Raw genomic sequence first — 14,560 nt, forward strand, 5'->3', positions numbered from 1 at the left:
CAGATTTAAGGGAACATCTCAGAGACAACAAGGTCTGTATTACAGTAGCACTCAAGTACAGTCCACTGCATTTCACTCTCCCTCTCTTAATAAGCCTCAGTGGATTTCAAGTGCTCTTTCATTGTTTCACTGTACAGAGGGATGCAGGGTTTCATTACTGCATGTGTCATCACTGTAAGTGTGTGTGTCCAAGTGGCACTGATCGATTCCCCCAGTCTGGATTGGCCAGAAAGGCTGACTGTCTTTTTCTGTGAATTAAAACCAGGAGCCTGTGACTCTTGCTTTAGTAGAGGAGTCGGCAGAGGCAGTGTCAGCCAATTTCAGAGCCTGTTATACATCTTTATTTGTACCTGAAACCAGGATCACTCATTAAAAGTTCTACATCCATTATGTCATCAAAAGGACTTCACGGTCCACCCAATCAGGGTCACTCAGCTGCTCCTCAAAATTTAGTTTTACACTTAAGGTAGTGCAAAACAAATCACTGCACTAAACACAGTGCTGAAGGGGCTAAAAAAAGAAATATCAGAAAGTCTAAAACTGGGCATGACTGTTCAAACAGGGCCAGGCGGAAATATTTTGCATTTTCAACTGTTAACTGGAGGAAGCGCTTCTACAGTAAATGGATTTCAACATAGTCAGATGCACTGAAAGTCCCTTACTTTTATACATTTACATATTTGGCAGATGCTTTTATTTAAAGCGACTTACATACATCAGTTCATGCATTCCTGAAATTCATGACCTAATGTTTGTGCTACAGAAACGCTCTTTCTTGCAAGTACAAGATGCTTTTACAGCATTGCATTTAGGAAGAAGTTAGGCTACTGGTCCCACTTTATATTAAGTGTCCCTAATACCTCAAAGAAAATATATTGGAGCGCTACTTGCTGAAAGGACCTCCGTTTAATAGTCCCAGAAGGTGCTCTTTGGTAGGGTTCAAAATTATATCTATAGAAACGACGAATTATGCCAATCTTTTTTTGGGACAGTGGGAGAAGGAGTATGTGTTTAATGTTACGGCTAATCCTTTTTTTATGAAAATAAAATGGTGGACCAGATATATTGATGACAGCTGCATGATTTTTGAAGGAGATGAAACCGAATTACAAAATTTTCATGCATTTTTGAATTCCATAAATACATGCATTAAGTTGAGCCTTGAATACAATCAGGAGAAAATACATTTTTTTAGACATTTCTATTTATAAAGATCAAGATGGATGTCTACATACTTCACTTTTCAGAAAGAATACAGATCGTAACACCATTTTGCACGCAAAGAGCTTTCATTCAAAACATCTGACAGAAAGCATTCCACTGGGTCAATTCCAAAGATTAAGACGGATATGTGATCAAGACTCTGAATTTAATCGTCTGGCTATGGACATGAAATATCGTTTTAAACAGAGAGGCTATCAGAAAAGAGTGGTCGATCAGGCTTTGAATAAAGTGTCACCACTATAACAGGATGACCTACTCAACAAGAAAAGCAAGAAGAACAGCTCCACACGACCGTATTTTGTTATGGAATTCAGTACTGTCTCACATGACATCATGCGTATAATAAAAAGGAACTGGGGGATTATCCAACGTGATCTAAGTCTTCGCGAGATTTTTCAGGAGCCTCCAATTGTGAGCTAAAGAAAGGCTCCTACAATTAAAGACAGAGTTGTGAGAAGTCACTTGCCTGCTATGAAACAGACAACATGGTTGGACAGAGGAATACGAGGCATGTTTAAGTGTGGACATTGCAATCATTGTGAGAATGTAATTCAAACTAAATCATTTATGGATGTTTGCACAAAGAAACTGTATTTAATTGGATCCTTCATTAATTGTAAAAGTATGCATGTAATTTATAGGCTTCAATGTCCTTGTAACTGTTTCTATGTGGGTCAGACTAAACGTAGATTGCAAGATAGATTATGGGATCACAAAAATGCAATTCGTACAAGAAACAAAGATTACCCCATGGCAGTACATTATGCATCTACACATGACTCAAATTAGTCTACTTTAAGAATTATTGATTTGGAAATTGTAACTGGATCGATTAGAAAGGGTGATAGATTACAAAGACTTCTACAAAGGGAAGCCTTTTGGATTTTTCAGCTAAAAGCCACCATTTTTCCTGGTTTGAATGAGGAATTAGATTTAACTTCATATTTGTGAAATGATTATCAGTACGATCATTATTATTATTATCAAGATATATATATATATATATATAATGTTTTTTTGTTGTTTCTTTGTTTTTGTACATGTGACTATATTTCGAAATTGTTAATTATGCTATTGGTCCCCCCTGTAATGAGTATTTTGGTTTCTCCCATTTCTACTGAGCAACTGATTATATCTACACCTGTGACTAATCAGTGTGCAGTGTTCTAGTCATTTTTAATGTCCCTAATACCTGTTTACTTACATAGTAACTAGATGTGTACATATTATGTAACCACAGTGTAAGTGCACATTGGTACATACTAGTATCTACAGCTGTAATATTTCTGTAACTACACACATGTAACAACCCTCAGGATGGTTTGTGTAAGTACAAATGTGTAACAGGACATTGGTAACCACTTTTTTCACTTCACTAAGTACTCGTGTAACAGGAATTATATAACTACATTTTGTAACAACAATATGTATAAGAGTAATTGGAACAATTTGATCCAGGGGGTGGAGATGGGTAGGTTTAGGGATATGTAAAGTGGGAGGAGTTGGATCTCGAGTTGGAGTTGGTGCACCACTGTAATACCAGTGTACTTACACGGTAACTCATTAGGAACTGTCCACTTAATATAAAGTGTAACATTCTGAACACCAACCACAATTTATATGCAAAGCCTAACTTACTGACCGCTGCTGTGCAACATCAGAGTAATTACATGATAAATCTAATATAAAGTGTAACACTTTCTTTACCAACGAGAGCTGTTAGTCCTGTTACACATTTGTATTTTCATTACCAAAAAGTGTTGTTACCAATGTCCTGTTACAAATTTGTGCTTACACATACCATTCAGTGGGTTGTTAGATATGTGTAGTTACACAAACATTAGAGCTGTAGATACTATGTACCAATGTGTACTTACACTGTGGTTACATACTACGTACACATCTAGTTACTATGTAAGTACACAGGTATTAGGGACACGTAATATAAAGTGGGACCAACTACTTTACAGTACCAATGTTTTAACCACAATAATCAATTAAGAAAAAAAAAAGTTTTTTAACAATAACATGACTTAAAGATTACATAACGGATTACCAAAACTGATCATTTAGCAAATTGCACCTTTAAAAAAAAACTTGGTTGCACATACGTCTTAATTCCATATAACCAATAAAACACTCTGTAAATGTTGCAAAAAATATGTAAAAACAAACAAAAAACATGTTTTTGTACCACATTAGTATTTGGTTTATTTTATTTTCCTTTAGTGGCTGACACTGGGTATTTTTGGCTGATGTTTTATATATGTAATTGTTCATGCTAATTTTTCCTATTTTTAATTTAGATAAAAGTGTTAGAGGGCAACAAAAGCGATCTTAAAAAACTAGAATAATTTAATAACACCTGTAATGTAATTTTTCAGAATCATTCAGATTTCATCATACGTTATAATGTTGTGATGCTTATATACACTTGTGTCAACAAACAGAAGAGGATAACACCGGTAAGTACAGTTCAACAGAGTTTATTAAATGCAAAAAAGTGATGATCACAGGTACGGATGTTCTTGAAGAGTACAGAGCATAGCTGAGCAGACGACTGAAGATGAACCAGTAAGTAGATCAGATAAGGGGCCAGGAAGGTTGATGCACACATGTGAACAACAAGACCAGACACTGAGGAAGGGATGTGATGGTGGCTTTATACCGGGCTTGATTGGTGTTGACAGATGGAGTGCATCAGTATTTGGGTGATTGTGAATGTGTGGCAGGAGCTGAAGGATCTGGCGTTGTTGTTGACTTCATGACAACTTGTAGCATTTAAAACAAATGGTTTTAATTGTTTTATTTTTACATTAGACAAAATCATTTAGAATTTTAATATCTGCCATTTATCAGTAATTAGCTATAACATGTAAATCAACACAAAATAGTTATTGGATTTTTGGGATATCCTCCTTAAGTCCTCCCACAGGAGTTTAGATTTTATTTGATTTGAAAATAGTTTGTAGAATTTGTGTTTGTCACCAAAATACAACCAGGTCACAAAACATTTTTTTTCAATGTATTAAAATAACAACATTTATGTGTAAGCTACAGGCAGATTTATTTTTAAATACAGTACAACTACTGTAGAATGCGGGTATATGCTAGTTATTTAGATTTAGAGAAGCTGAATCCACTAACATTTTTATATAAAGAAAACAAATTCACAAACATAGTTGTGCTAGGTTTGTTACTGTTAGTTCCTGAAAGCATCATCAAGTTATTTACTAAAAATGCAAGTGATGGGGTGTGTACATGTTTCAAGATTTCTGCGGGCACAGATTCTGTGTGGATCAGTTTTTTCTGCAAAATCATGTAAATGTAATAAATCCCAAATGCATTTGAAAGCTGTGAAAACAAGTTTTGAAAACAAGATTTTTTCCCCGATACATTCATTACATATTTTTTTAATATGTGCATTACTCACCACGCTGACTTTGAAGGCGTAAAGGAGATCAAAGGGCAGAGCGGCAACCAGGTCGATGATGAACCAGGTGGTCATATAATGGATGCAGATCTGCCGCGCATCGAAGATCACCTGCCCCGACTTACTCACATACGTAGTACGGAAACTGAACACGATGTCTGGCCAAGCAACAGAAAGAGTAGAGTCAGCGTCTTCACAAAATACTCCATCAGCATAATCTCAATGAACGACAGTGTGTATATTGAACCATTTATAACAGCAAAAATGCTTTTCTGCCAGCTATATATCAAGTGGGTTGTTATTGCAGACTAACAATAGGAAAATGAAAAATGAATGCGCTGTCACTAAATCTGAACACCAGGCATTCTAAATAGAGGCATTATCAGGGTCACAGAGCCAAAGCAAAGTTCAGGAGCAATGTTAAAATACATATGTATTATAGGTCATCCTGCTATTTTATTACACTCAAATTAAATCAATAACACACATGTTTCATTCATATTTAAATCATATGGGATCCTTTATTTTTTAATTGTGAACAATCTATCAACAAAAACATAAATTTAAGCTAATCTTAAAAAAGATGCAGGAAAAAGAAATAATAGTGCAATTTGAGGAGCACAGCACGTGTGCTTCTTGAAAGAGTTCAGGTAAAACTGAGAGATCAGTCATAGAGAGAAACTGAAATGTCAAATGTCTTACAAAAAGAATACTTTTTGTTTCTGCAAAAATTGCCCTTTTAATTCCTAGAATGCAATAAATTTTTTTCTGAATGGAAGGAAACTGAAGGAGAATGATATGTTGCCCTGTGGCAACGCTGTACCACAGAGGGTTAATGGAAGATGTCAGAGCCTGAGACTGATTTAAAGACCTGCTTACAATCATGTGTAAAGACACACATGTGACAGAACAAAGATAACGTCGTAAATCATAATCAGGCTCACAATGAAAAACATAGTATGTAATTGAACAATTAAATATAATGTCAAAGATCAAAATTGGATTCTCTTACCAATGATGAAAAGAATCTCAACGGCAATGTCAGTGACAGTGGTGCTACGTGTCAAGTCTTGATCCCCAATAAAACAAACGTTATACGGCACTGTCACAGCGACATAGAATGTAGCCAGAAGGATCAGCCAATCCCAGCCCGCTTTGAAGGTGCTGAAGTGAAGAAGAATGAACTTGGACTTCTTGGCATCAGCGACTTTATATTCAGGAAGAGCGGGTGGATCACCAAAAACATTCTATAAAGAGGGAGGACAATTATGGTGAAGTCACTGGTTCTGTTTTGTCTTTCAGTTTCTGTATTATGTCCTCAGTATTTGAACGGTCTCACCTTGTTAAGTTTGATTTTACTTTGTTTTTGACGGTTATGCAGGTGTCCTGAAATATGGTAGAGAATTGTGCTAGATCGCAGCCGTGTGGAGCCGAACGGAGGAGACCCGCCCTTCACCTTCTCACGGCGGCACTCTGAGGAAAGGTTGGGCTGTTGTTATGAAAGTCAAGGGCAATGTGGGATACAATTCATCAAGAAACAAAAACACACTGCACAAAATAAATTCCATTCATTCATAAAGACACCAACACCAGAGGACACAGTAGGCAAATCCCTGTGGTACTGAGGTTGTTATATATCATATTTTTGCATTTCTTTTTACTTTTTACTTATTTTAAAAGACAATAAGCAAAATGAATAAAATAAAAACATAAATAAAATAAAATACCACCTAAACAACTCAACCTTTGTAGCATTACAGTGACCAGAGCTGGTTTTGGTAAGGTACTCGAAATAACAAAAAAAAAGACATGGTCAAGTAACTAAGAAAACATATAAACCATCATATTCTAACATCTTGAATTCCTGCTCCAAAAATGTTATATACCCACAAAAAAAATAATTGCATTGGTGAATGAAAGTGTATAATTCAGAGTGTTTTTTTGTTGTTGTTGCTTTGTGAAGAAAAAGATTTTTCATCAATACTTCCATGTATTGAGAGCGGTTTTATTCAAAGTGGCCTGTTTTTCTTCTGCCCTCCATACTGCTGTTACACAAAAGCTGATGTGAAACAAGAATAACTTCCTTTCTGCTGGTGACCTGCTTCACACCAGTGGTTTCCGCCAGTTGGGGCTCTGCTGGCAGAATGTTTTCACTCCCATATTGAACACATTTGTTTCAACTGATCAAGTGACTGCTAAATACTGAAGTAGGTTCATTTGATTTAGTCTTTGAATGTCTTGAACTAAACCAGTAAGTCAAAGGGACACCCTACACTGGAAATGAAAGTCCACATGAAATGGTTTGACAAATTCAGGTTCCTTTCCTGTGTTGGTGCATTTCCTACTGAAGTATTATAGTGTAGATTGTTTTATAAAGCCAAACCACATCTGAAAATCCAAAACTTTGCTGCTGAAAATAACAAAACACACACACACACACACAAACACAAAACAACAACACTATTACTATAACATGAATAACCAAACCTTCAATCTGAAACCCCGAAACTTTGCTGCTAAATTGCTGAAAATAAAATAAAATTTGCTGAAATCAGCTCTAACAAAAACGTTGCTGAAAATATGACGAGCTCAATGAACAATACTTCATTCTCCACTGACACTACACATTCTCCACAACACTTTGGAGAAAATAAGAATGAATCCTTGTTTACATGTGAATTATTTTTCTTTTCCATTCAACATACTGTTAGTTCTGTGTTAGTTCTTGTTGGTAGCAAAAATAAAAATGAAATAGTCAAAAAGTGTCAACAGAAGTATTGTAGTGCAATGGATACACTGTTAGAGACAGAGACAAAAACATATGAAATGTGTGGAGTCTCTGTGTGGATATTGACCAGTAGTGTGTGTGTGTGTACAAATGTGTAGCATTTTTAAATCAGCCAGCTGAAGAAACAAGCAGACAGCCAGGCTGCCAGTCTCAATTGCCAAGGGCAACAGGGGAAAATGTCACTCATTGCAACCCTGCCGAACAAGGTACCAAGGGAAACCAAATCAGGAGTAGGAAAAGGACTGAAGGGATGGAGCGATAGACAGAGAAAGAAACATGGATTGAGAAAGAGAGAGAGAGATGAAGGGCTAGGAAGTGAGAGAGAAAGCTGGGAAGCTGGTTATTAGAGAGGGATAGAGATCACTTCAGCCTGCAGGGCCTGAGGAGGAGAGGGGCGACAGAAACTCATCCATAAAAGGCTGCAGTCAGCAGGGAGACCAGCGGCATAACACTTATTATAGATCCTAATAAATGTACTCCCAATTTACTAGTAGCACAGGTCACGTGAAACATAGAGGAGGAGGAGGAGGGAGAGAAAGGAACAAAAGGCGAAAGTGTGAAAAGAAAAAAAAGACGAGGACAGACACAGTTGCACTGGGATTCCCTGCTCCACACAGTTTACTTTGGTGCTTGAGGCCAATATCTGGCTTCTCAGTCACACAATAAACAGATAGTTTTTCATCCTGCCTCACCTTAATGAGACTAGCACAAAAAAGGAATCATATGAGGGTTTCAAAGGATTGTATGTCTAGTAACAACATTCAACCATGTACATGCGCTGCTCACACCAAGGCAAAAGGCAGTAACGACCACATTATATATAATATTTGGATGCTGATCACCATTTACAAAATCATTAATAACACCAGTATAAAATCTAGTGATCACAGGCTGTCTCATATGCTATAACACACAGTAATGTGACTGTATTCATTTTTTTCTGATCGTAACAACCAGACAAAACATGTGAGTGGATATCGTTTTGCAACCAATTTATTTGCAATGTTCACTAACGTTAAAGAATGCAAGACATACTTGGCCTATTGCTTTTACAGCGAACTGAATGAAAATAGCCTAAACTAAACTAAAAGGACGACTTGTGTATTGATGTGAACGCCAGCAAGAAGAAATAATACTCAGAATGCTTGTGGATTAAACATCTCCGATGAAGTTCTTTGCCATGAATTCTTTCGGGTTACAAGAAAAGGTAGGATATGGATTTAATTGAGACTCTACTGTGTGTGATGTGCTACGTTGTCACGGCATTCGAGTCCACATGTGTGCAGAAGTGGGCAGACCCAGTCTAACGGGCTGGCACTGAGAGAATAATCTGCATTATAAAAAAGAAAAAAAAAGTTTAAAGATTATTTACGATTAATTATTGTTGCCAAGTTATCTAGTTTATCTAGCTTGTTTACAGTGCTTTGTTATATGGAGCCAGTTTGGTAGATCGTGATCTATCTAATTCGTTTGTCTAAAAAATTGCAGAGAGATGTATGAAATAACACAAGCTACACTGTAATTTAAACGTGGCAGACTTTAATTGACAGTAAAACAAAGGCAGATTACTGTATAACTATAGGCCGGCACCGTAACTTCATACTGACGCACGGCTAAACAAAGGCAGAGTACCGTAACTCAATTTGAGCGTTCCAAAACAAAGTCAAAGAGCGATTACTGGTAATATACGGTTTGCCAGCAAGAAGAAATAATACTCAGAATGCTTGTGGATTAAACATCTCCGATGAAGTTCTTTGCCATGAATTCTTTCGGGTTACAAGAAAAGGTAGGATATGGATTTAATTGAGACTCTACTGTGTGTGATGTGCTACATTGTCACGGCATTCGAGTCCACATGTGTGCAGAAGTGGGCAGACCCAGTCTAACGGGCTGGCACTGAGAGAATAATCTGCATTATAAAAAAGATTAAAGATTATTTACGATTAATTATTGTTGCCAAGTTATCTAGTTTATCTAGCTTGTTTACAGTGCTTTGTTATATGGAGCCAGTTTGGTAGATCGTGATCTATCTAATTCGTTTGTCTAAAAAATTGCAGAGAGATGTATGAAATAACACAAGCTACACTGTAATTTAAACGTGGCAGACTTTAATTGACAGTAAAACAAAGGCAGATTACTGTATAACTCCAGGCCGGCACCGTAACTTCATACTGACGCACGGCTAAACAAAGGCAGAGTACCGTAACTCAATTTGAGCGTTCCAAAACAAAGTCAAAGAGCGATTACTGGTAATATACGGTTTTCTGCCTTGGTTTCTCCTGGGCTTTTCGAAGTTACTGTTAAGATAACCCAGTATAAAAAAAAAAAAAAAGATACTTATCCACATGATAAAGGAGGTCTTGAATGTCCCAAAAACTAATTTTTGACCAAAATACGAAGTTACAGTCTTTTGCCTTTGCACGGCAGTATGGTACACCGCTCTTTCTATGGTAACCAAGTACATTAACTTTTGATAAAATATTATTAGTGAAAAATTAGTGTGGATTGTGAGGGAAATGTCACCACATGTCAACGTCATAATTTCTGCAACATTTTGGCTATTATTTTTTCCATAATAAATAATAAAATGATTTAAGTTTATTTCTCTCTTTGTTTAGGTTTTCCTATTTTTTTATTGATTAATAATTAATATTTAAAAGTAAAAAATAATAAATATTTTTATGACACGTTTTCATATTTTTCGATTTAAAGTCTGGGTCTGGTACATGTTTAAAACAAAAATAAATGATGAAGTCACAGTAAAAAAAAAATAAAAAGTGTATTTAATAAAAATCAACCCCTAGGACATTAAATTGGACCTAGTGGAAGAGACATCTACGAATATTATGAATATCTTGTCATCCAGAAAATTCATGTAAAACGTGACGTGACGTGACGTGACATGTGGCCAAGTATGGTTACCCATACTAGGAATTAGTGCTCTGCATTTAACCCATCCTTAGTGCACACACACAGCAGTGAACACACACACGCCGTGAACGCACACCCGGAGCAGTGGGCAGCCATTTATGCTGCGGCACCCGGGGAAATGTACACACACATACACCATCCACCACACAGTCAAGTCAAGTCACCTTTATTAATATAGCTCTGTTAGAAAACACTCTCTGTCTTGTTAAGGTTCCATGATATGCCACTAACCTTCTTTCTTCTCCTCAAGTACAGATTTGGCTTTAGTGTCAGTGACGTCTTTAAAAGAAGCGAGGAAGAGGACCACATCTCCTTTCTCATTCTTGATCGGCACAATATCCAGCAGACACCAGAACACACTACCTGCAGTAGAATTGAGAGGCAAGATATATAAACACACACAAATATACAGTCTTATACACATTTGCAAGAGGACATTCACACTGTAAAATGTGACAATGAAGGGCAAGTTCCCTGCCCTTTTTAATTGGATATTCTGTGTCACTTGTTATATGTTACATTATAGAAGTAAAATTTGTTGCAATTCACACTGACTTTAAATAGAATTTCTGCACTGAATAAAACTAGTTAATTTAGTTGTTACCACAGGAAGCACATTTTTAGCTTACTTGGCAAAACATTACTTCCAGTCTATTTAAAGTGCTATAAAACCTGAAACAAAACAAGACCAGCACATCCAAAAAGAGCAGCACCATTATGGTATCCAATTCCCACGTAGGTGTGTGTGTGAATGCTTGTTTGTCTGTGTGTTTTGAGTGGTGTGGGTGTATGTGTGCGACAGGGCATTTATATGTGTGCTTAGCAATGTGTGTGTGTGTGTGTGTGTGTGTCTGTCTGTGTGTTTCTCTCTCCACCAGTAGCCGTTACTGGAAGCCTCTGGGGGAATTCCGTCTGATTGCTCACAGCTGGAGAAGTCTTTGTCAAATCTCTCATTTCCTCATGAAAAAGCCTCACCATTATGGAGAAGAAAAAGGGGATGAAATAATAACGCTCTCTAGAACAAGTGTGCTGGAGATGTTCCATTCAATATAGAACAAAGGGGGAGAGGAGAATCAGCAAATGGAAAAGGTACAGGGAGGTGTTAAAATGCCACAGCATCATTTGAAGACCTTGGCAAACCGAATACAAATATTATTAATATATAATATAATATATAATAATATGCACGAATAATAAATTATACAAATATTATCATTGCTACTATCTAATGCCCTTTGTATACAGTACACTTACAGACATGTATTGTGGTGGAATTTATAAACCATGATGTGTACATAGTACTTAAATATTCTTCAATGAACACCTATGCTACCTGCTCAAAAAAACTGTACTATGGTACTTTTTTAGTAATTAATCCAGTGAAAGAAGAAGGATTTCTATTTTGATTAATCTCCAATCTCAAAATGTAACATTTCAGAGCCCCTTGAATAGAAGAATAAAGTGCAAAATGGAGTGAGATATACTATATTAAGGGAAATTACAGGATGGGTTGACAGGATGGTTTAGTATGAATCTTTCTCAGTGTCGTCGTAAATTCCACAAATAAACTTGCACACCTGCTGGACTTTAGTTTGTAATCCGACTTTAGAGTCTCTCTGGTGCTTTTGGCCAACCAACTCTAATAAAACCATCTGCTTCTAACAATGGCTAGAGATTTCACTTTGTTAAGGTGTGTTGTAATACCTCCATGTGCTATTACTAGTGATGGATCACACAACTTTCCATGTATTATTACTGGTCTCCTTTTAACTGCTGCTAATAGCTTTACAGTGATGGCAAAATACCCAAGATCACTGCAAATGAAACTCAACCTGTCTAAGTCAGACACTAAACATCTAGCATTTGCCAAAATGCATTACGTTGATTGTATTTACATGTACAACAAGTTTTGCAGCAACACCACCAAGCAAAATGCATTATCCATTATTTTTTTCTTCTCACCAATCTTTTTGTAGAACATTATCTCCTCCTTGAACTCGCTACGTTCCTCGAATGCAGAGTCCACGTGAAGAATGATGTGCTCGCTAGTCTCTGGCCCATACAGAAACTTGCATGAGCAGCTCTGCTGCATGACCTCGGTTCGGGCAAATCCAGTAAGCTCACAGAATCCATCCGAGCAGTACACGATCGGGAAGCCTTTGGACACTTGTGCATTGGCCAGGATGAAGTTGCTGTCTAGTAGAAACACAAACATCAAGCAAAAATGTTAGCCTAATAATGTTTATTGTTACTGGTTATTCCTTATTAAATTTTAACAAGATGCTCCCATAGGATTTTAGTTTGCTGTTTTGCCACATGAATGTCTTGTTATCAGCAAGGGGACAAATCAGGTGCAAAGATGCCTTGCTATGTTCACTATACCACAGTTTTCACCTCCTGTTAAAGGGGTCATATGACGTTGCTAAAAAGAACATTATTTGGTGTATTTGGTGTAATGAAATGTGTTTATGCGGTTTAAGGTTCAAAACACATTATTTTCCACATACTGTACACTATTGTTTCTCCTCTATGCCCCGCCTTTCTGAAATGTGTCGATTTTTACAAAGCTCATCGGTCTGAAAAGCGAGGTGTGCTCTGATTGGCCAGCTATTCAGTGCATTGTGATTGGCCGAATACCTCAAGCGTGTGACGGAAATGTTACGCTCTTTACCATACTGTGATGCCGTCTCCCTGAGCGACGAGACAAAACCAATAAAACCCATTACAAACAAGGCATTTGTTGCATCCAGTGGGGACATAATTACTGATAATTAACCACTGATTTCTAGTTGTGTCCTATTTCAGAAGGCCAAACTAAGTTTTTTCGCTTTCACAACGAAAAACCCAGTGTCTCCACGACATGGCGGCGTCGGCAACAATACTAAAGCAAGAATCAAAGTTACCTCTTTCTTTGTGTGAACATTTGGGCGGCGTTATGCTAATCTTCCCACACAGTGACGTAGACATGTGGGGGCGTGTTTAAACGAGGTGTTTTAGGAGGGCGTGGCCGAGTCTTAACTTTTATAAAGAATATCTTTTTGGGTTTGAGACTTTAGTCTTTGCCTTAACTTTAGGGATCTTATCTATGCATGAACAGCTTGTAACACTCCAAAGAGAAAGGTAAACTTGAAATCGCATCATATGACCCCTTTAACTTTTACCTTTAATCTCTTGAAACAGAACTTCAGGTGAAACTGAAGTTGATGCAGCTTGGTTGAGCAATCTGAGCATAAACAACTGAATGCTAGCAATTTATGCTGATTATACAAAAATGCGTCTGTCCATCAATTTCCATAACCCCCGTAATGGCGAAGCTGAATTTTCAGGAGTCATTATTCAGCCATTACAGTCTTCAGTGTCACATGATTCTGCAGAAATGTTTCTAATACTGATCTGATCTAACACTGATCAAAAAGTTGAGTAAATAAGCTTTAGTTGATCAGTTTAGTTGTAATGCTCATTATCCTCATGTAATTGGTTAATTCAGTTTTATGTTTTATGAACTATTAAAGGCTTCACTGGACCATATGGTTTTTGTCTTAAGCATTGCAAGTCACATGACCTTGCATGACATGTCTAAGAAAGCTTCAACTGCTCTTCATGTGAAAGGCTTTGTTTTGATTTCATTACATAACCAATTTCCTGCCTGGATAATTTTTTTGTATTCTATCTTATTTTATTGTTTTACCCTGTCATTGTGTCAAAGCAGATTAATAGCATCCACGCATCATAAATTAATACAACAACAATGCCTTGTAAATGTCTCTCGAAGGACAGCTCGCGACCCTCATCCCTGAATCCCCAGACTAACACGCACAAGCATTATTAAGCACTGCCATTATGAGAAGAGTTCACGTGGCGAGAAGACAGCCGTTTGGTGATCGCTCAAGGACTATATTCAAGAGTATCTGAACTTTGATTATTTTTCTGATCTGCCGGACTGTGTACTCATAGAATTCTTTTGTGAGGGCATTAATCAGCCGCTCAAATCACGTTTAATCCGAGAAGGTCCCCGCTCATCTCTCAGTCAGTTTATGGACTATGCTTTGGTGACTGTTGGTTCAACATTCACTGTGGGCGTCGTGGAGGAACGCGACCCTGCACTCACTCGTGTAATGGCAGCCACGCTAGTGCACATTCACAAAATGGCGGACACAACAGCGCCCCGTTATGTCACAGCTGCC

General features: G+C 37.3%; 1 protein-coding gene across 1 annotated transcript in view; it reads right to left on the reverse strand.

The window, feature by feature from the left end:
• LOC107593607 (potassium voltage-gated channel subfamily H member 8-like) overlaps positions 1-14,560 on the reverse strand; it is a 54,753-nt gene that overhangs the window by 24,750 nt on the left and 15,443 nt on the right. Inside the window, exons 2-6 of the mRNA XM_016283390.1 lie at positions 12,339-12,572; positions 10,608-10,739; positions 5,997-6,130; positions 5,670-5,904; positions 4,658-4,815 (exon numbers count right to left, since the gene is read on the reverse strand). Of these exons, the coding sequence (XP_016138876.1) occupies positions 4,658-4,815; positions 5,670-5,904; positions 5,997-6,130; positions 10,608-10,739; positions 12,339-12,572 (893 nt within the window). The remainder of the gene's footprint in view (positions 1-4,657; positions 4,816-5,669; positions 5,905-5,996; positions 6,131-10,607; positions 10,740-12,338; positions 12,573-14,560) is intronic.

The sequence above is a fragment of the Sinocyclocheilus grahami genome, unplaced genomic scaffold (genome assembly GCF_001515645.1).
Source record: "Sinocyclocheilus grahami isolate Dianchi unplaced genomic scaffold, SAMN03320097.WGS_v1.1 scaffold174.1, whole genome shotgun sequence".
In the NCBI taxonomy this organism is placed as follows: Eukaryota; Metazoa; Chordata; class Actinopteri; order Cypriniformes; family Cyprinidae; genus Sinocyclocheilus; species Sinocyclocheilus grahami.